Source organism: Hyperolius riggenbachi, chromosome 2 (genome assembly GCF_040937935.1).
Source record: "Hyperolius riggenbachi isolate aHypRig1 chromosome 2, aHypRig1.pri, whole genome shotgun sequence".
Classification (NCBI taxonomy): Eukaryota; Metazoa; Chordata; class Amphibia; order Anura; family Hyperoliidae; genus Hyperolius; species Hyperolius riggenbachi.
Window position 1 is genome coordinate 258,727,533 of NC_090647.1, and position 25,969 is coordinate 258,753,501.

The window sequence follows — 25,969 nt, forward strand, 5'->3', positions numbered from 1 at the left end:
CTGCGGAAGATGTCGGCGGCGGCGCTATATAAATACTAAATAATAATAAATAATAATAATACTTTCTGCAGCTACCAGCTGTTTTGCTGCATCCTCTTGGCACAGTTCCTAAAGTATGCATTCGACCTGATATGGGTCAGCTGACATGTTGGGAGCCAGAAGAAAATACAGCAGAGCAGCATGCAGCTGCAGGAGTGGAGAAAAACAAATGTCCAGAGGTTTTGTAAGTTGCTTCGGCTGTACCCTACTCTGCAAAATGCAAAAGGAACTCCCCCATAGCTCCCCCTACCGACCTCCGGGTAGTTGAGATTTCCAGATGGTCAAATTCCAGTTAGCAGGGTCTTTACTGAATATACATAACTTGTGGGATTCAGCTTTATGGTTCATGCACTCCAATCTCTGTTCAGGGACAGAACACACCCATAGAAAACTGGTACAAAACTGAGAGCACTGGACTGTCCCAGAAATGTACACCTTTTATGGGTGAACCAAGCCATAGAAAACTCATACAAAACTGATAACTGGGTCTTTACTGTGTACAGATAATTTGTGGAATTCAGCTTTAAGGCTCATGCACTGCAATCTGTGTTTAGGGACAGATGTAACATTTTCAGTAATCCTGCTTTCTAATGATAGTGGGGTTGCTAAACTCCTCTATGGCTAGCTGCACATCAATGCGAAAGTACGTAATGTTGTTTGCTTTTAAAATAAAGCTGTGGTGCATGTTGACTATAAAAACGGCATAATTATTATTGAATATGAAAATGTTCACTGTATTAACCTGACGTAAGGTACAAGTATGACCCGGGGTATGTTGTTATATAACGCATTTTTCTTTATAATCAACTGCAAAAATGAGGCAGATTTTTCTGATGATAATTATTTATTCCCACTAGGCCACAATTACATGAAAACCCCTCTTGCACTGAATCACCAGCCATAATTGTGTGGCCGCTTAAACTGAATTAATCCTTATTAAATTTGTTTTTAATCTGGAGGGTTAATGTTTCGCTGCTGTATGCCACGTACTGTATAACCTTTGTACAGAAACGTGTAAATGTTAAAAGCACAACACAACAAAACCTTACATAAGGCAAATGATTAAGTTAAAAAGAACGCTGGCTGTTTGTTAGACTGATTTGCTCAGCCAGATGAAGCACATTGCATTTGTCCTTACATAACTCGGTCAGATAGATGAGCATCTGGGTGCCACTATCTTCAGTTCAGTGATGCTGACAACTGTTAACTACTGTTTGCTGCAAGCGAAACACAACAGGAACATGTGATTTTTCTCTCTCTTCTAATGTGCTGCGCTCCCAGGTATTTAAATAGCAGCATTTTCTTTGGGGGTTTTCTGCCTGCATTTCTTTGTAGTTACAGTGTGATAGATTTATGTATTATTATTGAGTTTCTCCGTTTGGCTATAAAAAACAACAACTTGTGCCCATTCTAAATGGTTGCTATCACTGATAAGGGAGCTGATTAACGTATGTAATAGGCTAAAGAACATCTAAGGCATAATTAAACACTATGGCATAGAAGAAGGATAAAGTGTGGTGCAAGAATAAGGCTGTGTTCCCACTAGAGTGGATGCAAAATGGACATGGTAAGTGCATCAACTACGCGGATGCACTCCATGCATTGTTCTTCCACTCTGCGTCCGCCTGCCATCCGAAGCAATTGCCGCTCACTTGTTTCGCCGCCACTTGGTCCCACTCTAAAAATAGCCTGAAGGTCAGAAGAAGCAAGGGGCTAACCATAGGCAGCATTAGGCCAATTTTAATTGGTTCATCATGAACCAATGAGAATTCTCACTGTTGCTGAGGATCCCGATTGGTCTTTTGCAGCCCAATGGGGATCCCCATACTTATTCACTGCATAAAGCGGAAAGAGCAGCTGGGATTTGCGTAGCCCGGAGCAGATGCAGATGCATCCACCTGTCCGGGATTATTGCGGACTGCACAGAAGTGCAGGTCGCTTATTGCATGGATCCGTTGGAGAGGGACAAGTGTGAACGGCTCCTATGCACAACATAGGTTACTGTCCAGTTTGTAATGAGCAGTGAAGGGACAAAAAATGTACGTTCTCCACTGTAGTGGGAACAGAACCTCAACCCTACAATCAAAATGAATAGGGTTGTACTGAGTGTGCTGTATTTCACAAAAGAGACACATATTATTTTTAAAGTCATATCTTATCTCTGGAATCCAAAGATAATATGCTGATAAAGGTAGTTTTACAATATGTCTAGAGGCCATTCAGATAAACAGATAAAACAATAATCTGCCTTATGCATACATGTACACAAAAACACTCCAGTACTGCAATGTAACTGAAATGTCAATCTGGTCTAATGGTAGCCATTACCCCCATACTTTATCAACTTTCTTACCATGTCCATGTATTTTGCATCTATGATTATCCATACTGTAGATAAGCCTTCATACCTTAATGAAGATCATTCCCTTACAGTGGGAGAGTCAGAATACTGCAGTATGTAATAGTGATTACAGGTACTCATGCCTGAAGAAGTCTGTCCCACAAAATGCTTTATATGCTTTATTTCATTGCTCAGTAAAACCAAAAAGTCCCCTGTATCTGGTACAGACGGGGAATGCCTGATGTCAGATACATGTGCTTGCCGGTTGGAGAAAAGCACAACGCCCTCCACTGCACCCCTGTTGAAAATATTTACAGAGCCCCCTGCACTGTCTTCTACCCTTCCAGTAGCTCCTAGCGGCTTTCCAACGTCCTCTGTGTACAGCTCCAGGTCCACCTGACCAACATCGGATCACATGTCACGCTGGCTGTGCAAGGATGCTGGAAAGCCAAAGGGAGCTGCAGGAAAAGTAGAAAACAATGCATGGGAGCTCAGTAAATATTTTATTATACAATGGATGTTGGATAACCATATTCAAATTAGTATCACTCACATTCTTTTTGTAATAGGATGACTACAAATGGCTACAATGAATGTGTTTAGGGTCTATGTGGACTGACATCTTTCTTCTCACATCGGATTCCATGTCCCTATCATCCCTGGCAGTGGCAGCTGATTGGCTGCTGCTGCAGCAGTCCGGGGCATTATGGGATAGCTTAAATAATTTCCCCCAACACAGCTGTATAGTTCGATCACTCTCAAATACACAATGTTCAGGAAAGATTACTGCTTTATGAAGGTAGACAGCAACACTACTCACAGTTGTTCTTAGGCCTGGTTCACATTGGCATTAAAAATGGTCTGTTTAGCAGAACTAAACAGACAAGATCCAAATGGGAGGTGAACGGATCCTATGTTGAACAATAGGATCGATTCACATTCCTCCATTAGAACGGATCCATTTGGCTTGTTCCGCTAAATGGACTGCAAGTTGGGGAGCCTGCCATTCGGAGCAATGGACTTGCTAACAAAATGGAGGGTCCCAGATGAAAAACTCATGCCTTTTAATAACTGACATGTTCCACGTATCAGTTTTTCCATGGATCACTTTTTCATCTGTACAGTGTGAACCAGGCCTAATCCTCATTCTCAACAACTGGGGCAACCTCTCCTCATTCACAAATACATTTAAAAAATGTGAAACTAGGGATTGAATAAATACATGGCTGAATTAAATTAAGTTTTTTTTATGCTTTCTTGCGGTTCAGCTTTAATATTTGTTTGGCGGAGCATTGTCAAATTTATAATAAGCTGACTGTAACCATTGTGGGCCTCTCGTTTCTTATAATTGCCTGATTTTACATAAATAACTGGTGCATGTTAACATGAGATTTTTCTTCCAGTGGAGTTAATTTATTTGAGCCCATGGAATGCAATTACAGCTTAAACTGTCACTCTGGGGGACAGAGTACCTGTAGAGAGAAAAGCTTATAAATCTGTCCTCTATTTCTTTGCTTTCCAAGTGACTTTTCTCGCCGCACCACTGTGGCAAGTGTCTGCTGACTTTAAGGCCACCAATCCCTCTGCTTTCGGTCACTAAATAAATGGGAAAGGTAAGATAGCAATTGACATTAAGGGCCCGTTCTCACTCACAAACGTAAAACTCTAGCAAATAGCGCTAGCGTTTTGCGGCAGCAATTTTTTATAATTAACGCGTAAAAATCACTGGAAATATTCATGGTTTTTGAGCGATCGCGATTCGCAATTGAAATACATTGCAATCGCCATCCCTCAAAAAACGCTAAAAAATGCTGCACGTACCGCGTTTTGTATCTAGCGTTAATTGTGAATCGCCAGCCATAGTTAACATTGCGCTAGCGCTTTAAAAAGCGTTAGCAATCACCGACGCTTCGCGATTAGCAGTCAATGCCCACTAATGGCCTAAGTGAGAACGGGCCCCAAAGCTGCTCCTCTTACCTTCCCATCCCACAGTGCAGATTACCAGATTTCCTGCAAAGAGTAGGGAATGGTGGACAGCTGGGAAATCACCACTGCTGATTGCTACACAAAAGACATGGATGTCACATAGGTATAGAAGCCTGTTAAGGAAAAAGACAAAAGGCAGAGGGTGCCTTCCTAACAAAGTGAATATACTGCTTTCTACCTAAAGGAATTTTTCCTCAGTGTCTGAATTCCGCTTTAATAAATTCCATGTTTTTTTTTTTCTCCCTCTCAATACAGCACCGTGATTTGAGCAGTCAGAAGAGACAATAATTCTTTCTGAAATGTCCTTGTGCTATCCGTGTGAAAAAAAAAAAAGAGTTAAACTGCAGAAAGGAATGCAATGTAAACTAATCCTTACGGCAGAACAAGAATCAAATAAAGAAATCAGTCCAGTCTAGAGCAGCCTCGGCCTTTAAAATGACAGAAGTGCCTATTTTTAATGAAAAAAAGAGCAATTTACACTTTATCCTGAATCATTGTACATCGCAGCGCGTTGCATATACTTGCCTAATTGTAACCTGCAATAGTTCATTTTCAAATAAACAAAAACACACCACTGCAGTTTACAAAATGGCTTACCTTCTTGCTGCGGGTCCTTGACTGATGAATTCAGTCACATGATATTTGAAACATCATTTCGACTCACCCCCTCGCTGAAGACAATGGCCATGATTATTCAAAAAAAAGGGGCTGACCTTCAGACTTCTTTTACACTGCAATGCGATTACACTACATGCGATTGCAATTTCAGATTTTGATGTGATCTTACATGTGATTCAGATTTTTGATGCAATTTAAAAAAAAAAGTACTGCATGCTGCATTTTTTCTGTGTTTTTCTTCTTGTGTTGCTAGCATCTAGTGAAACTCGGAATCAAAAACCGGAATCAGAAATCGGAATTGTGATTTGCAGTGTAAAAGAAGCCTGGGGTCAGCCCCTTGTGTGGGAGGGGCTTGCACTTTTTTTTCTGAGCATAAGTTTTTTAGCAGTCGCATAAACTCAAATACAATTTTACTACTTAAAAGTTAGCAAGCTCCGAGAAAAATAAGCCATGTGACACTTGCCAAGCGTATACAGAGGACACTCATTTGAAAAGTTGTGTTAATTGAAATAATGGATATTTTCACTTTTTTAACTCTGCTAAAGCACAGCAGACAAAACATGGGACCGCCCCCAGCAAAACTTTGATGCACTCCTCCCAGATACACGCCTCTATCCCCATCCCCCATGGTGACCCGAATCTGCCAGGCGTGATATAACAAATGTGGCCACCCTGAACCATGACAGTGTCCCCTGTAATTACATCCCTAGGCATTTGTAAACATAAGCACAGCGGGAAACAATGGGCCTAAAGTAATATCGGTACAGAAAGCACCAAAATCTCAGGAATTCCAAGTAAGGCCTGTTAAAGGAAAAAAAGGCCATGTACAGAAACTTCTAGAGATTATGGGTCTTTTTATATACCACATTAAATGTGTCTGTAAAACGGCAGGGAGCCTTAGAGCTCAGTTATATTGTGGTGTGTAGTTATATCAGTGAAGAACTCCTTGCCACCCTCCCCCTTCTCTTTTTACACATAGATGAATGACAATGCGCTGATATTTACATAATTATGAATGTAAGGCAAAAACTGTCACTTTCTTTTTCATGAAGTTATGACAGAATCAAAATTACCCATCATATCCTGATTAGATCACCCCATCAATGTTAGACACGGCATGTTCACATCTACCTAGAAGGCTTAGCCACGTACAACCTTCAAATCTAAAAATTCAGTTCATGAACATGTACCCTTGAGTTCTTGATTTAAGTCTTTTATATGCACAAATATTTCATTTTTACCAGTCCAAGAACATCTGCCAGCCTTAACAGTTTTATCAGTGGCGTTGTGCTTTCATCTAATTTTTCACTCTCTCCTGTAACTGCACTGACCTTGTCTGAGGAGTTTTGTTGGTTGGCCAGTTTAAACTGTTTTCATTTAAAGTGATTCTGCAGGAGAAGGGATTTGGAGACTGTCATAATTATTTTCTCTTATACAATGCGCTTTGCTTGGCTGCCCCCACTGATATGATTAGGTGCACTAAGGCTAGGTTTCCAATTGTGCAATTGTTCAGTCAAAAAATTCATATTTGTATGAAAATCAATGACTGCGGTTGGGCTAGATTCCATCCTATGTGAATTTTTGCATAAAATTGTATGCGTGAAAAAACTGACTAAAATTTTAATTAATAACACACTTTTTATCATGGATTTATAAATAAATATTTTTGATAATTATATAACTTGAATTGATCTAGTTTTTCTTCCCAACTCTGATTTCGTGTTAAAATCCATATTACACAATTATATTTTTCACATTCTATGGATTTTAACACGAAATCAGAGTTTGGAAGAAAAACTAGATCAATTCAAGTTATAAAATTATCAAAAATAATTATTTATAAATCCATGACAAAAAGTGTGTTATTAATTAAAATTAGACCTCAGCACAAACACCAGGGGAGAAAAAACCATCAAGCTGATATCCACCAAACTAGCCACCCGGGCCCAAGCTATTAAATATCTATGACTCGTCAGTCAAATAAATGGTATAACCATGGTTATTTCAATAATAAATATACATATGTGTATACACAATAGAATACATCTGCACTCTTTTATAGCCTCAAAGAAATTCCCAGTAATCGATCCAATATTGGTGTTCCACTCTTTGCATATTTTGCCATAGTTGTTGCAAGGTTTAATAGATAAAGAAGTATACAGTTCCACTAGGATTTCTCCTTGCGAGATGAGCACCTGAGGGGATATATTGATTAAGCAGTCAGGGATCCACCAGTATATGATCCCTATATGGAATTGTCCATGTTTGATCCTCTGCAGTGACCAGTCAGATCTAGTCCACCAGAATAGCTCCTTACATATTGATATATACACTCTTTTGCACTTAGAGGAAAATCCCAATAGAGACCCCCCTAGTGATCTGTCTTTGGGGGATGCTGCTGCACAAGGATTAAATCCTGGCAGACTGTACAAGTAATATATACTATACTAAGATGGAAATGTGTCATATTAAGCATGTGCTGATTATGTGATTTTGCCTGACATATGGTGACTCGCAGGTGGTGATTTAAGATCCAGGTGCAATATCTCTGATGAATGTTTTGTCCTCTTGTGGTCGCAACTGCATAAGGATTATTCCTGGCGGACATTAATTCCATTTGACCAACATAGAGGAACAAATATAGTGACAACTAACATATGTGGTCTGAAATCCTGGGACCTTTGCTACTTTCCTATGTAAGGAGCTATTCTGGTGGACTAGATCTGACTGGTCACTGCAGAGGAAAATTCCAGCAATAATAAATCAAACATGGACAATTCCATATAGGGATCATATACTGGTGGATCCCTGACTGCTTAATCAATATATCCCCTCAGGTGCTCATCTCGCAAGGAGAAATCCTAGTGGAACTGTATACTTCTTTATCTATTAAACCTTGCAACAACTATGGCAAAATATGCAAAGAGTGGGACACCAATATTGGATTGATTACTGGGAATTTCTTTAAGGCTATAAAAGAGTGCAGATGTATTCTATTGTGTATACACATATGTATATTTATTATTGAAATAACCATGGTTATACCATTTATTTGACTGACGAATCATAGATATTTTCCAGCTTGGGACCGGGTGGCTAGTTTGGTGGATATCAGCTTGATGGTTTTTTCTCCCCTGGTGTTTGTGCTGAGGTCTAATTTTAATTAATAACACACTTTTTGTCATGGATTTATAAATAATTATTTTTGATAATTTTATAACTTGAATTGATCTAGTTTTTCTTCCCAACTCTGATTTCGTGTTAAAATCCATATTACACAATTATATTTTTCACATTCTATGGATTTTAACACGAAATCAGAGTTTGGAAGAAAAACTAGATCAATTCAAGTTATAAAATTATCAAAAATAATTATTTATAAATCCATGACAAAAAGTGTGTTATTAATTAAAATTAGACCTCAGCACAAACACCAGGGGAGAAAAAACCATCAAGCTGATATCCACCAAACTAGCCACCCGGGCCCAAGCTATTAAATATCTATGACTCGTCAGTCAAATAAATGGTATAACCATGGTTATTTCAATAATAAATATACATATGTGTATACACAATAGAATACATCTGCACTCTTTTATAGCCTCAAAGAAATTCCCAGTAATCGATCCAATATTGGTGTTCCACTCTTTGCATATTTTGCCATAGTTGTTGCAAGGTTTAATAGATAAAGAAGTATACAGTTCCACTAGGATTTCTCCTTGCGAGATGAGCACCTGAGGGGATATATTGATTAAGCAGTCAGGGATCCACCAGTATATGATCCCTATATGGAATTGTCCATGTTTGATCCTCTGCAGTGACCAGTCAGATCTAGTCCACCAGAATAGCTCCTTACATATTGATATATACACTCTTTTGCACTTAGAGGAAAATCCCAATAGAGACCCCCCTAGTGATCTGTCTTTGGGGGATGCTGCTGCACAAGGATTAAATCCTGGCAGACTGTACAAGTAATATATACTATACTAAGATGGAAATGTGTCATATTAAGCATGTGCTGATTATGTGATTTTGCCTGACATATGGTGACTCGCAGGTGGTGATTTAAGATCCAGGTGCAATATCTCTGATGAATGTTTTGTCCTCTTGTGGTCGCAACTGCATAAGGATTATTCCTGGCGGACATTAATTCCATTTGACCAACATAGAGGAACAAATATAGTGACAACTAACATATGTGGTCTGAAATCCTGGGACCTTTGCTACTTTCCTATGTAAGGAGCTATTCTGGTGGACTAGATCTGACTGGTCACTGCAGAGGAAAATTCCAGCAATAATAAATCAAACATGGACAATTCCATATAGGGATCATATACTGGTGGATCCCTGACTGCTTAATCAATATATCCCCTCAGGTGCTCATCTCGCAAGGAGAAATCCTAGTGGAACTGTATACTTCTTTATCTATTAAACCTTGCAACAACTATGGCAAAATATGCAAAGAGTGGGACACCAATATTGGATTGATTACTGGGAATTTCTTTAAGGCTATAAAAGAGTGCAGATGTATTCTATTGTGTATACACATATGTATATTTATTATTGAAATAACCATGGTTATACCATTTATTTGACTGACGAATCATAGATATTTTCCAGCTTGGGACCGGGTGGCTAGTTTGGTGGATATCAGCTTGATGGTTTTTTCTCCCCTGGTGTTTGTGCTGAGGTCTAATTTTATTTAATAACACACTTTTTATCATGGATTTATAAATAAATATTTTTGATAATTTTATAACTTGAATTGATCTAGTTTTTCTTCCCAACTCTGATTTCGTGTTTAAAATGTCAATATAAAGTCTTAGACCTGGAAAGTATATAGTATAACAATTGGGACCTAGTTGTTACAATAATATGGATTTTAGCATCGGTTTTCTTACCAGAAAAAGGAACTTGTATTGTTGTTACTAGGTAAAAGAACATAGTAAATTCGGGGCATTGCAAAATAAAAAAAATAAAATCACACATAAACATTTACATAAAAACATATAAAATACTATGCGTTTCTTTTTCATTTCAAGGAAAATTGCATATGATCTTTTCAGATGTGAAGACACAATGCTACAGTGGAAACGTAGCCTTAGGGCCTATTCGCACTTACGCGATTAGTGGGCCCTTGTTTCCCTATGGCAGTGTTCTCACTGCCGCAATTGACGCTGATTACGGGTGTTTTGCGTATAGCGCCAATCGTAAACGCATTACTTGCAGCATTTTGGAGGTGATTCTGGAGCGATCGTGGTACAGTGCTTACAAAGCGCTGACCACGATCGCTCTGGAATCACGGAAGTATCCAGCTAATCGTGGTAAAATCACTTGCGCAAGATGGAAGCGCAAGGCGCTCCCATTTTGATTTTTTAGATCTGAACGGGCCCAAAATACATCCCACGCCATTAGACAGGTGTATGATTCAGACACTGCTGAAAGCTAAGAATCAGCATGCAAGCCATAACCTCCGAACATGCCAGTTTCTCCTGATCTCAGAAGCCTAAGTATGTGAGCCAATGAAAGCCAGCAGCTGCTTACAAATCAGCTTACAGAGAATTAGTTAATGAGTCCTGTTTAGTGATCTAAAACATCTTCATTGGAAGGACTAACCTGGAAAGATTGCAATCTTATTCTCTTCCAACACACATCAGGGTAACTGGCTGACATGATATTACAACAGGGATTTTCTTTTCGAGTTGTGGCAGCTTATCAGAGACACATTTCACCAGACCTACATGTTCTGATATTACTATTATGGTTATTACGTCACAGACATACCTTTCAGGACATGAGTTCCCAAATCCCACACCACAGGGGCTGCTATATTTGGTACATTTACATTGCACTTTGTGTAAGCCTAAATGTGGATGATGCAATATGAATATGCATGTTAAAGCTCTGCTTTAACTGATATTGCCTACACAGAGACCTAGTTTGACACAGGCAATTTGGGCGATGGCGGCCCTTTGCTAAAATAGGTGCCACATAAACCTCAATGTTAATTTGTGGCTACAGTGCTGCCCAGCAGATATCAGTGGAGGGTGAATTTTGGAGTTGAAGGTGGTGCTATTGGCAGAGATTGCGGCGGTCGGGTCGGTTACACATCGGGTTGTACATCGATAGAGGAAGGGCTCAAGTGAGAGTAGGATTAGGTTTAACAATAGTAAACTATCAGTAAAAGTTACCAGTACTACCATATTATCCATTGCTCAATAGAAGAATAGCTGTAATTTTACCGATATTTTACCAGCAGCTTTTCCTGGTGCCCAAATTACCACACCGCCCTTTTTAGATGTACGGGGCCTAGTCATATCTGTGTTCTGGCCATTCAGCTGATGCTATTAACTCATCCTCTTAGGTGAACTTCCCTTCTCTGTTGTCTTTCCCTGCATATACAGTATATAACATAGCAAGAAAATAAAGGAAAACATGAAATCGCAATGTAATCTTTTTTATGGGAATAAGTGCCACTAGCACTGTTAACCTTACCATCTAGTTCTTCCACTGAGATGTTGGCAAGCTGCTCACTGTCGCTTCCTGTAGAAAGTGATCGGTTCAAATAGTTATTCCCTTTGTACAACAAGCCAGCAGTCACATGATGGAATGGCATCTTCTTCCTTCAGTTAGCGAAAGAGGCAAAAGGTTACCATAATATTTCATTATTCATGAATTCATTTATTCAATACTACAATGACATAAAAAATGCTTTATTTCTGAATTTCTCTTCATTAAATTTCTTTCTACATTTTTTATCAAGTGAAAATATAGAACTCTTGATAATTCTACGGTTAACAAACAAATCTTTCTGGTTTGAAGTCACTAGTGGTTATCTATAAAAAAAATCAATGTGATTGTTGAAAGAACAAATGTTCTAACACAGGGATTAGAGAGAACAGTGCAGGAAGTATAAGGTCATTTATTTCACAAAGTTCCAATTTTCTCACTGCACTTAAGAATATCTGTTAAAGCGGACCTGAACTCATAAATTCCTTTGTGCTCTAAAAGATAAGCAACAGCATAATAACTTTTGCAGAAAAACATTTCTTTGTTACAGCTGATACAAAGCCTGCGATAATTCTACAGGGTGTCTACTTCCGGCTTTCATGGAAGCAAACATAGGGTTAACATCCTGTGTTTATCAATTAGTAGCTCTGCTGAGGCAGAGGAGATTCCTGAGCTGACACAGCTGAAGAGATCAAATTACAGTGGTGATTAGTCATGGATAAAGGGAGGGATTAGACAGGCTAAACTCTCTAATTACATACAGGGTGCATTTTCTTTATGTTTTCCTTCTGTCCCGTGCAGGAGTTCAGGTCCACTTTAAGCTGGCTTCCCCTCTGCTCAATAAGTGCTGAATTAAAAGATTTTTAGTAAATACCAAACCCTAAAGTTTCCTATTTGGTTAATATACATTTTGCTAAGGAATACATTATAAAAAAAAATATTAATACTCTTTTAATTCAAACTCATTTCCCATTTTATATAATTAAGTCATAATTCATACATATAAATGCAAATCACTGTTACATTACTGTTACTAAAAATGATTCTTAAAGGTCATAAAGTAAATGGAGTCAGACAAGACATAAGCACAATTAGGTCATATTCTGTTTCAATGAAATTTCAAATCACAAATGTGTTCAGTGAGTAAAGTGGATTTGGGGACAAAAAGAAAAAAATAATGAATTGAATGAACTCAGCGATTTATGAGAGAGCTGGAGTAGACTACATATATGTGTCAGTGCTTGGATGGTATATACTATAGACGGTGTCTGTAAAATCTTTTCCTTTTACATAAGACACTGAGAATGATTTACTAATGGCTGGATGGCAACGAACCATGCTCAGGAAGAAATCCCAATCATAGATTATAGAAGAAAATGTACTGAAACCACAATAAGACAAGAAGGATTCACATAGTGATTCCAAGCTACTCTGTTTCCCCAAAATAATACTTACCCTGACAATAAGCCATGGCGTGATTTTTCTGGATTTTTGAAGATGCTTGAAATATAAAACCTACTCAAAAACAAGCCCTAGTTACAGTTCATAAAAAGTAAATGTATAAAGTGTCCAGGCAGCTACAGTATACATGTAAAAAAAGTAAAATCAATTGGCAATAGAATGCGGAATGATAGATAGACCTTTCACTATATAAAGCAGACACTCCCAAAAGAAACGCACTCAAAAGACTCCACAAGATGCAAATCAGTAAGGGTTGGCAAATGTAGGATTGTTGTACAAGGAACAAGGAAATAGAGTCACAAGCAATTCATTACGGAATTCATTAAGGAGGGCTTGGAGAAATATGATGATTTACCAGAATGTGATAACATGACTATAGTTGAATGCCTTGACAATTTGGAAAGACCAGGTGTTATTTCTGCTAACTTTGGAACACAACACACAGACAAACATTACGCAATGATGCACCTTGGAAGCAGTAAAAATGTTGCCACCTGTGATACATTTCAGAATGTAAATCAGGGTAAGGATTTTACTATGGGCAAACGCAGACTACGTTATTTATAAAGTAATAGCAATTTTATTCATGAAGGTATATTCAGTAAAATGCCTCTTTAAACTCTTTACCCTTACCAAATCAAGGCCTTGCAAACTATATGGATGCTTGATAAAGATTCACTTAGGGCTTGTTTCCACTGTTGCGACGCGATTTCGGCCGCATTCCGACGCTTGTAAAAACGCATGCGGATAAGTTTCCGCATGCGTTTTTACCCGCGATTTCGCATGCGATTTCGCATGGCAGGGTGCCATGCGAAATTAACCATGACACTGCCAGGGCTAAATGAAATTGAAAAAGGTGCGAAATCGCACGCGAAATCGCGGGTAAAAACGCATGTAACAAACGCATGCGTTTTTACTATTAAATACATTAGCGGCGATTCGCACGGATTCCCGACGCAGGCGAAATCGTTGGCTCTTTTGTGCGTTTTTTTCACGCTGAAAAAAACGCACCTCAACAACGCTACAGTGGAAACAGGCCCATCCACTTGCATTACATGTGCGGATCTGCATGCGTTGGACGCATGCAGATTCGCGATAGTGGGAACGAGCCCTAAGAAGAACTTGTTTTCAGTAGAATTAAACTGAACAGTAACGTACAGGACACATATTTGTACCTAAACAGTAAAGTTTCTACATAGCATGGCAGGAAAATCACTTAAAGTCCAGAGACAACCAGCACTGAACCTCTATTCTAATACACAGACTATGTCCTGATGTGATGACCCTTGTTGCCAAGCAACTGGGAACATGAACTTCCCTTTAGGAACATCAATTTCCCTTTCATTAGAAAAGCTTAGGGCCTATTTCCACTAGCACGCATTGCGAATCGCATTGCAAATTGCGCATTGTGAATTTAAAAACGCATGCATTTTTATTTGCATTTTTCACAAGAAAATCAAATTGTGATTTTAAAGGGGAACTGAAGAGAGAGCTACATGGAGGCTGTCATGTTTATTTCCTTTTAATCAATACCAGTTGCCTGGCAGCGCTGCTGGTCTATTTCTCTGCAGTAGTATCTGATTAAAACCAGAAACAAGCATGCAGCTAGTCTTGTCAGATCAGACTTATAAGTCTGAACCACTGAAACACCTCATCTGCTGCATGCTTGTTCAGGGGCTATGGCTAATAGTATTAGAGGCAGAGGATCAGCAGGGCTGCCAGGCAACTGGTATTGTGTAAAAGGAAATAAACATGACAGCCTCCATATACCTCTCTCTTCAGTTCCCCTTTAAAACTGTCTAGCAACATCACATGCCCAGCACCTCATTAGCATTAATTAACTTCCGTGTACGCCCATTAGCATTAATTAACTTCCGTGTACGCCTTTCCTGTGTATGTTGGGTTTTAGAAGGTGAGGAAATGATGCTGTGCATGCTGGATACATTCGCATTCGGAACGCGAATTTCCAGGTTTGTAATGTGAATATATGCGGCCCCACAGACTTACATTAGCCTCAGTTCACATCCAGATCGCATCCAGATTGCCACGGAATGCGAAAAAAATGCAGCATTTTTACCGCATTGCATCCACAAATTCCCATTGAATGGCAATAGCTCTATTCACAAACATTTGTTGCATTTTGGATGCAAAAATTCGCATTGCGAATTCGCTTGTAGTGAAAAGGCCCTTAGTGTCTTCATTTGTTAATATCAAATAAATAATGTATGTGCCATGTGTCCTAATGAGTGATTTCCCAAAGTTTACGATCATTATTACATTTACTAAATTAGATTATACTGCACTCAAATGGAAGTCACATAATATTGTTCCTCTGTCCGCATGCTTGCTCCATAATTCCTACACCTCCCCCTCCCCCCCTATAAGAAAAAAAATAATCCATACATGCTTATAAATACACTATAGGTCATAGCTAAAAAGCCACATGGAACAGATAGTTACCATAACTGCTACAAGTGCAGCATGTAAATTGTAGATACAAATTCATACTGGAGCGGGACACTTTGGGAATCATCTATCACAATATATGAGGGAACTGACTGAGACATTGACCTCAATTCACTAAGCTTATCTCCTGTCTTTAATAACGTTTATAGAGTGGTCACCATGGTGATAAGGCATGTAGTATTCAGGAAACATTTTACCTCAGGCAAACCTAAAGTTAACTCTTCTGTCTTTAAGTTAACTCTTCAATCCTTAAAATAACTCCAGAGTTTAAGACAGGTTGTTAATTAACTGCGTGTGAAAATAACTACAGAGGAAGTAAATTAACTACAGAGGAGATAAATTAACTACAGAGGAGGTAACTTAAGGAATGGAGAGATAAGATAACTCTCTCACTGTGTGGAGGCAAGTTTTCTCTTGCCTTATTATCTCCAGCATGATCTTAGTAAATTGAGGCCATTGTAATGTGTTGCCACACAGCAGGCAATCAGTTCTTCCTTTCATTTTGCCTTAAATAGAAACCGTGACTAAGGATTGAACTTCATCCCAATCAGTAGCCGCTACCCCCTTGATACTCCCACCCCCTACCCCCATGAGAAATCTATTCCTTCTCTTAAACGGATAACCAGGGTGCACTGTATGGCTGATTTTGTGGTGAAACCTCTCCCACAAATAATGTCAGGGCCTCACAGCTCTGAGGTACTGGCATCAAACTGTGGGAGCCTTGTTGCATTGTGGGAAATAACAGCTGTTTCCAATTGCCAAAAAAGCAAGCAGCATCTCTTTCCAGTTACATCACCTGCCAGCTATAAAAATGTCACCATGTGATAAATATCAGAATGCAAATCAGGGAGAGGAAAGATTTTTCAATGGGCAAACACTTACTAAATCCTTTATACATACTTATGGTACATTTTATTACATTATTTTCACTGGAGTTCCTTTTTAATACAAATAAAGCTTCTGACTGACTGGGCAGCACAGACTGAGCAGTTCCCCCCTTACACATTTTGTATTTATTATTAAAATTAGCATATTTTAACTTCAAACATGTTATAAGGCCAATGAGCTTGTATATGGACAGCATACTTACCGACTGGGTTGTGTTGTAAATAAAATGTTATAAAATTGGAATCTGTACCTTTCAAAGAAAGATAACTAACCATTAATGCCAGTTCCCCACATTGGCAGTAATATATGTAGAGAACAGGATGCTTGTTGAAATTCAAAACATCTGCAAAGGTATGAGCAATGAGAAAATAATACAACAAATGTGAGGCTTAGAAATTCTTTTTATGGATATAATTATTTTAATGATTTGCTGAACTAGGCCTGAGCAGGTGTTTAATTGGATCTGCCAAGCAATCAGCAGTAACTTTAGGGTTTATGCATTTGTTGGTTGTGATGACAGAATATACAGTAACTGATTGCTTAATTTGCACTAATAACACCTGGCTAAATTTTACTACCTCCAGGAAACATGAGCAACAACACTGATATAGGAGACGGAAGCCTGAATACAGCTCATGAAAGTCATGAAAGCACCACTTCGGAGTGTGAATAAGGATGCGCGCATACTAATTTGTATACTGTAGCTACTCAACAATCCAGTACATATTTTGCAACAATAAAACAGTTAAAGCATTCCTAGCCACAAAGACACCTAAAGGACTACTACCACAAAATGTGTTAAATGTAAAATACATATGTATTAGCTGAACATTTCTCCCAGTGTAAAGTGCACTACAGATGTCTTTTTTTCCAATGTAGTGGTCACTTATAGAGATGGTCCAAACCGCCGATTTTAGGTTCGCGAACCCACCGCGAAAGTTCAGTTCGCGCGAACTTTCGCGAACCGCAATAGACTTCAATGGAGAGGCGAACTTAGAAATTCAAAAAAAATTATGGTGGCCAGAAAAATGATGGAAAAGATGTTTCAAACGGTCTAAAAACTGGAAGTCTCAAAAAAAACCTAGATTTGATACAAACCACTGTTTTAAGGTCAGAAATCTCATTGAATGTTGAATTGCAGGCCTACACTGCTTTACAACATTAGTGTAACGATTGTGTAATTATTTCCGTGGTCAGTGCACAGGATGCGCGTTGACACTGCGGAAATCCTCCACAAGCGTATAATCTGAGAGAACCTAGCAATGGTGCTATGCACCTGTAGAGGGGAATTCCTGCCGGCAGATGGAGCTGTGGAGAACAGAGGAACAACCCCTCTGTGTCTGTACTGCCACAGATGCCAGATAGGAATTGTACGAGGGGAAGCAATGCAGGGCAAGATAACCCTTAAAGAGAGAGAGCACAGAGACAGGATGTATGTGTGTCCACCAATCTAGTCGCCACCCAGCGACGGTGAACACACAACAGCAGAAGCGAAGTGGAAACGCAATCGCAAGAGTGGCGATTGCCAATAGTGACACAAGATCGAATAAGACAGAACACAAGTGTAGCAAGAAAGGCACAGCAAACAACAATGATCAGAACATCAAGGAAAATAACAAACGCTAGCTAAACGCGAACACCGCACTCATTCGCAACAGCGAACGCGTTTCAGCACAATCACCGCGCGTTAGGCACCTAGTGATAAGCGTGCCACCCTAACTAACCAATGAAACACAAACACAAAATAGAGAACGCGAACGCTTGCTAAACAGTTACCTCACCGAGCCTACAGCAAGCGTTCGTACCAGACAAGACAGACAGATGGTGCTACCAGTAGCAACCGCTGCTCTGGCTAGCACCCCTAAGGCAGGAAATAGAAGGAACCACCGCTGTTACCACTAGAGCGGATGTGATCCAGACAGACAAACAGATGGGGCTACCAGTAGCAACCGCTTCTCTGGTTAGCACCCCTAAGGCAGAATACAGAAGGAAGCACTGCCACTACCACTAGGGCAAATGCAATCCAGACAGATGGAGCAGCCAGTAGCAACCGCAGCTCTGGCCTACACTCCCAGACAGACAGAACGATTTCCTGTCAACCGCTGCTGGCGACAAGACAATCGCAAGACAGAACGATTCACAATCGTTAACCGCTGGCGACCGTGCAATCGCACAGACAAAACAGATAATACAACCTGACTGCACTAGAAGGGATGCCTAGTGCAGTGCCCAGGAATTACTCTAAGATACTCTTAGCAAACGATAGCAAAGGCTGACACTCCAGGTGTTAGCAGGAACAAACCATCATGACCAGCAAAGGATTCTGGGAGAACAAGGTATTTATACTGCAAGCCTTCAAAGGAGGCAGGTAGGCAATTTGCATGACAAGTGTATGCAAATTCCTCAGCAGAGCAACTCTGAAACTTGCAAAGTGAAGACAGGTCTCTTTTCCAGAGACCTGCAGCCTTCAGACTTAAGGAATGGTCAAACAGCTGTCTGCCTGTGCAGACAGCTGAGCAGATCATTACAATCAGGAAGTGTAATCTTCCTCCCTCCTCCCTCCTCCTCTGGAGGAGGAGGGTCTTGTCTTCCAGGGAATTGTAGGATTTCAAAAGCCAGCTCACATACATTGGCCGGGAATCGAACCAAGGTCTAGTGCTTGGTAGGCAGCTCTCCTCACTGCTATGCCACCACCAACACTACATGCTGAAGCCAGCGTAGCATGTACCATTATGATATATCCAAGAGAAAAATGAGCTTGCTTAGGGATTTGTAGGATGTCAAAAGCCAACTCACATACATTGGCCAGGAATCGAACCCAGGCCTACCGCTTGGTAGGCTGCTATCCTAACCATTATTCCAGCAACACAACACACTACAATGCTACATGCTGAAGCCAGCCTAGCATGTACCATTATTATATATCCAAGAGAAAAATTAGCTTGCTTAGGGATTTGTAGGATGTCAAAAGCCAACTGACATATATTGGACAGGAATCAAACACAGGCCTACCACTTGGTAGGCTGCTATCCTAACCATTATACCACCAACACAACACACTACAATGCTACATGCTGAAGCCAGCCTAGCATGTTCCAAAAATGAAATTATGCCTAGCAGAGATGGGCCGAACCTCCGATTTTAGGTTCGAGAACCCGGTTCGCGAACCTCCCGCGAAAATTTGGTTCGCGCAAACTTTCATGAACCGCAATAGACTTCAATGGAGAGGCAAACTTGAAAATTTAAAAAAAATTATGGTGGCCAGAAAAATGATGGAAAAGATGTTTCAAACGCTCTAAAACCTGGACAGGGACATGGTTAAGTGGGATACATGTCAAAAGTCTAAATAAAAAACCTAGATTTGATACAAACCACTGTTTTAAGGTCAGAAATCTCATTGAATGTTGAATTGCAGGCCTACACTGCTTTACAACATCAGGAAGTGTAATCCTCCTTCTCTCCTCCTCCTCTCCTCCTTTCCTCCTCCTCCGGAGAAGGATCTTGTCTTCCAGGGAATTGTAGGATTTCAATAGCCAGCTCACAAACATTGGCCGGGAATCGAACCCAGGTCTAGTGCTTGGTTGGCAGCTCTCCTCACCGCTATACCACCACCAACACTACATACTGAAGCCAACCTAGCATGTACCATTATGATCCACCAACTGGCCAATGTATGTGAGTTGGCTTTTGACATCCTACAAATTCCTAAACAAGCTAATTTTTCTCTTGGATATATCATAATGGTACATGCTAGGCTGGCTTCAGCATGTAGTGTTTGTGGTGGTATAGCGGTGAGGAGAGCTGCCTACCAAGCACTAGACCTGGGTTCAATTCCCAGCCAATGTATGTGAGCTGGCTTTTGAAATCCTACAATTCCTTGGAAGTTGTGGTGGGGTGCTATATAAAGAATAATAATCAGCCAGGAGCAAGCTAACAAGCCTAACTAAGCACTCCCTAGATGAGTCTGTCAGCAGCTGTCCCTTAACTAATTACTGTAGGCAGATGAGTGAGTAAAACGGCCGGAGAACCTTGCCTTTTATAAGGGGGGTGGGGCTCCAGGAGGGAGTGTAGTCTGATTGGCTACAATGTGCCTGCTGACTGTGATGTAGAGGGTCAAAGTTGACCTTAATGGAGCATTATGGGGGCGAACCGAACTTCTGCAATAGTTTGCGTTCGCTGGCGAATGCGAACCACCCAAAGTTCGCCTGGAACCGTTCGTGGGCGAACCGTTTGGCCCATCTCTAGTCACTTACAGTAGCTAGAACAAATCTGACAGAATTTGGACTAGTCCATCTCCTCACAAGGGATTTCCAGTATTTTCTTTATTCATTTCAAAAGCACTCTCTGTAAATGACCTTTATAATGGTGCTGGAATGCCAGCCTCTTCCTACGTACACTATTCTGGAGGTTGTATTGTGCTACTGCTATCCAGGGGGTGCTTTTGAAAATAAAGGAGTTCCAGAGAATCCTTTGGGCCTGATTCACAAAGCGGTGCTAACAGTTAGCACGCTGGTGAAAAGCCCTTTATCACGCCTAAACTCAGTTTAGGCATGATAAGTTTAGGTGTGATAAGTTTAGGAGTGATAAGTTTAGGCATGATAAGTTTAGGTGTGATAAGTTTAGGCATGATAAGTTTAAGCACCAACTGCGTTAGCACCGCAGTGCACAGCTGATCAAAAGTTTTGCGCTAGCAAAGTCTGGTGCACTTTGCATAGAGTTTAATGGCGCTGCTTTGCGTGCGGGACTTTGCACGCTATCTACACTTATCTAAACTTAGCATGCCTAAACTTATCACACCTAAACTTATCACACCTAAACTTATCACGCCTAAACTGGCTTTTCACCAGTGTGATGCAATGGTTATCACGCCTAAAGTCTCTAACTGGGTTAGCACTGCTTTGTGAATCGAGCCCTTTATAAAGAGATGGAATAGGCCAACATTTTATCTCTTACATTTCCACTACATGCTGTGCCAGGCACATAGGAAAAAAGTAATAGCTAGTGCCTTTTACTCTGGGACAAATACATCTGTATTTGAAAACTTTTCACAATAGCGGTCCTGTAACGCAAACCTGTGGACACACTATTAAAAGACAATGGTCCATGTGCAACGCCCCTTTTCTCCTTAGTTCTCTCCAAGCTGATATTTCAACATCTTTTCAATAAAATGCCTTTTAAACCTCCAGCAAGCAAGCAACAAAATACACAAAACCATTTTAATAGTACTCTCTCTACTACTGTTGGTACTTTTCTAATTGTGAAATGCTGAAAGGTTATTTTAAAGAGAAAATGAAAATGTATCACCTAGGAGAAAACTCGGGAGAAAGGGGAATTGAATATGGGCCAATGGCTGCATACTAGAGAGACTTGCCAGTCCAATTTTGCATCCAAAGTGTAAAACAAGACCCTTCTGGGCCTTACTGGGAACCTGAAATCAGCTAGCCCTGTGTACATGGAAGTCAGAGCATTCCTCCATCAACCTCTCTTACCATAAAACATACATGTCCTCTAAATTTACACAGTAGCCAAACAGCGGCCACATCATGTTCGAAACAGACCAGCAATGTAATCTTAGAGTTTAATTTGATTTGAAGAATCCACTAGGTACCTAATTTAATTCCAGTGACAGGACTAACAGGGAAGAAAAACTGTCTAAAGGTGCCCATACATTAGAAGATTATGGGCAGATTCGACCAAGAGACAAATTTATCTCTAATCGAATCTGATTAGAGATATATTTGTCTGTAATCGAATCTGCCCATACACTACAGGCCGATTCCCGTTCAATTTCAGCATAAAAACATCAGGGAATCGGCTGAGCCGCCGCGTTCGCCCCGCCGCTGCCGCTGCAATGTATAAATGTATGCAATGTGTATGCATTTATACATTACCAGTCCGGTGTCGGCCTCCGCGCGGTGACCGTCCATCTCGCCGGGTAACAGCCGCATACACGCCGGCAGCGCATAGCGTGTATGCGGAACCCGACGAGATGGACGGAAACCACGTGGAGGCCGACACTGGACAGGTAATGTATAAATGCACACACTACATACATTTATACATTGCGGCGGCAGTAGCGGGGGTTTCGTCATCTCGTTGCTCGTTCGCTATTCGGCCACCGTACCGCCGCGCAAACAACCAACCAACTTCGGCCCGAAATTTTCCAGCATGCACGATCGACTATGTAGCCAATTTCTGTCCTGAAATTGGTCGCTTTGTCGGTCAGGCATGCACTTGGCAGCACCAATTTTCATCCAATTCAATTATAATAATCAAATTGGATGGTCGATTGGTTGGTTGGTCTGCAAATGTATGGGCCTCTTAATACAGTGTTTCTCAACATTGTATTGGTATTTACTCTTTTTAGAACCCTGTACTCACAAAGTACCCCCTAGCATAGTAAACATTATCACAAGTACCCCTTGACAAATAGATATTTAAACTAGTACATGGTAATTGGTTCTAAACAATTTCCAAGCATTTACTATTGCTTTCAATTAGCTACATAGTAATTTGGTGTTGTGTAAATAAGACTTATCATTTTCTAAAACTCTAAATTTGTTATTCTTGGTTAAGTGTATCAAGCCCGAGTACCCCCTGGAACTATCAGAAGTACTCCCATGGATAAGCATACCACACATTGAGAACCTAGAATCTAATACACAGATTGACCACCAGTGTCTGTTTATTCACGCATTTGTAGCTTCAAGCAATCCTGTTCTTAAAGAGAACCCGAGGTGGGTTTGAAGAATATTATCTGCATACAGAGGCTGGATCTGCCTATACAGCCCAGCCTCTGTTGCTATCCCAAACCCCCCTAAGGTCCCCCTGCACTCTGCAATCCCTCATAAATCACAGCCACGCTGCTGACAAACAGCTTGTCAGAGCTGGCTGTGTTTATCTCTATAGTGTCAGTCTGCTGCTCTCCCCGCCTCTTGCAGAACTCCAGTCCCCGCCTGCATCCCTTCCCTCCCTGCTGATTGGAGGGAAGGGACGGGGGCAGGGACCGGAGCTATGCAGGAGGCGGGGGAGCAGCTGAGACTGACACTACAGATGTAAACACAGCCTCACAGCACGGCTGGGATTTATGAGGGATTGCAGAGTGCAGGGGGACCTTAGGGGGGTTTGGGATAGCAACAGAGGCTGGGCTGTATAGGCAGATCCAGCCTCTGTATGCAGATAACATTCTTAAAACACACCTCGGGTCCTCTTTAATGTTTTCTTCAGACGTCTGTGACATTTATTACCATCTTGGTGACCACACTAGGTTTTCACTCATGTTATTCCCATAGTTGCTTTCAGCTGCATTTTTCCCTTTGAATTCCTGCATGGGATATGAAATCTTTCTAACGATGTCAGCCCTAATCACAAAACAGGCAGATTTCATAACCATGTAGCCCCCTTCTGCTGTGTATTGCCACCGTATGTAAGCTGAAACAGTTGACTATCAAAGAGGCTTAAACCTGTCCAGTCCATCCTAGTGTCCATCCATCCTGAGCCTTTTCACTTAAAGGAATACTATCGATTCACATATTTTTTTCAATTGACACAGGAACTGTTTGGGAAGTGCTGCTAAGTACTGGTGTATACATTTTAGTAACAACCTCTTTGTTTACTGTTATCAAAATACTTTCAAACTTTACTGATGCCAAAACTGACGGCTGACTGAGCCATGAGGAGAGGGGAAATTCCCCTCACACTTGCTCAGTTAACTCTATGTGTAACTCTGTGTGTGACAGAGAGAAAGCTCCCAACAGCTGCAGCTGCAGTGTTATGTGTTTCTGACTGAAGTGTCTGAAGAGAGCAGAGGAAATGCAACTAATTGTCACAGCTTTTCATACTGTTTTTGCTTTCAGAGTTTGATATGTTTGATATTTGCTTTCTGTAGTCTGATATGCAACTCTGGCTGTGCATTGAAGCAGACACCCCTTCTGCAATTGATTTGTCCCAATATAGCTAAATCCTACCCTCAATAAATTCAGAGGCGTAGCTAGGATTTTCAGCGCCCAGGGACAAAGACTATTAATGCGCCCCCCCAAAGTCAAGGTTGCGGCGCGCCGCGCCAAAAAGGGGCGTGGTCACATAATAAATGTGGGCGTGGTTATGGGTGGAGCCAGATGTATATGGAGGTTAGCAGGCTCACGCTCACCCACCCTCTCTCAGTATGTACCTTCCAGCATGTTCCAAGACAAATTCAGCAATCATGAGCCCCCCCCCATCAAGACAAATTCAGCAATCATGAGGCCCCCAACATAACCAACTCAGCAATCATGAGGCCCCCAACAAGACAAATTTAGCAATCATGAGGCCCCCAACAAGACAAATTCAGCAATCATGAGGCCCCCAACAAGACAAATTCAGCGATCTTGAGGCCCCCAACAAATCATGAGGCCCCCAACAAGACAAATTCAGTAACCATGAGGCCCCCAAAAAGACAAATTCAGCAGTCATGAGTCACATAAATAGACAGCATTTCACATAAATAGGTAGAATGCCCTCTTAATATGGTAGACACCTCTCACCTGGCAGCAGTTCTCCAAAATACACTCAATCTGACGTGGTTCCCCAAAAATAGGTAGCCCCAGGTCTATAGTTGTCCCCAGAATAGGTGGCCAGCAGTATAGATGTCCCCAGAATAGGTGGCCAGCGGTATAGATGTCCCCAGAACAGGTAGCCAGGGGTAGAGATGTCCACAGAACAGTTAGCCAGGGGTATATGTGCCCAGTATATGTAGGCAGGGGTATGTGTGCCCAGTATATGTAGCCAGAGGTATATGTGCCCAGTATATGTAGCCAGTGGTATATATGCCCAGTATATGTAGCCAGGAGAATAATATGTGCCCAGTATATATAGTCAGGCGTATATGTGCCCAGTATATGTAGCCAGGGGTATATATGCCCAGTATATGTAGCCAGGGGTATATATGCCCAGTATATGTAGCCAGCGGTATATATGCCCAGTATATGTAGGCAGGGGTATATGTGCCCAGAGTAGGTAGCCAGGGGTATATGTGCCCAGAGTAGGTAGCCAGGGGTATAGGTGCCCAGAGTAGGTAGCCAGGGGTATAGGTGCCCAGAGTAGGTAGCCAGGGGTATAGGTGCCCAGGGTAGGTAGCCAGGGGTATATGCCCAGTATATGTAGTTAGGGGTATATGTGCCCAATATATGTAGGCAGGGGTATATGTGCCCAGAGTAGGTAGCCAGGGGTATATGTGCCCAGAGTAGGTAGCTAGGGGTATAGGTGCCCAGGGTAGGTAGCCAGGGGTATATGCCCAGTGTATGTAGTTAGGGGTATATGTGCCCAATATATGTAGGCAGGGGTATATGTGCCCAGAGTAGGTAGCCAGGGTTATATGTGGCCAGAGTAGGTAGCCAGGGGTATATGCCCAGTATATGTAGTTAGCGGTATATGTGCCCAATATATGTAGGCAGGGGTATATGTGCCCAGAGTAGGTAGCCAGGGGTATATGTGCCCAGAGTAGGTCGCCAGGGGTATATGTGCCCAGAGTAGGTAGCCAGTAGCCAGGGGTATATGTGCCCAGAGTAGGTAGCTAGAGGTATAGGTGCCCAGAGTAGGTAGCCAGGTGTCCCCCTCCCCAGCAGGAGGGGAGCAGCGCAGAGAAGAGGAAGAGCTGCTCTCTCTCCCTCGCTGTCCCCTCCA

The 25,969-nt window shown here is 41.2% G+C and overlaps 1 protein-coding gene across 8 annotated transcripts in view; it reads right to left on the minus strand.

The window, feature by feature from the left end:
- Positions 1–25,969, minus strand: part of CALN1 (calneuron 1) — a 416,505-nt gene that overhangs the window by 264,336 nt on the left and 126,200 nt on the right. For 5 of the 8 annotated variants that reach the window (XM_068265345.1, XM_068265342.1, XM_068265340.1 and 2 more), the window contains one exon: positions 11,480–11,607. In XM_068265345.1, coding sequence (XP_068121446.1) covers positions 11,480–11,600 — 121 coding nt within the window. In that variant the 5' untranslated portion in view covers positions 11,601–11,607. Of the gene's footprint in view, positions 1–11,479; positions 11,608–12,949; positions 13,010–13,588; positions 13,633–14,130; positions 14,223–25,969 lie in introns of those variants that run through there. The other 3 variants (XM_068265348.1, XM_068265347.1, XM_068265343.1) reach the window with 3 other exon arrangements.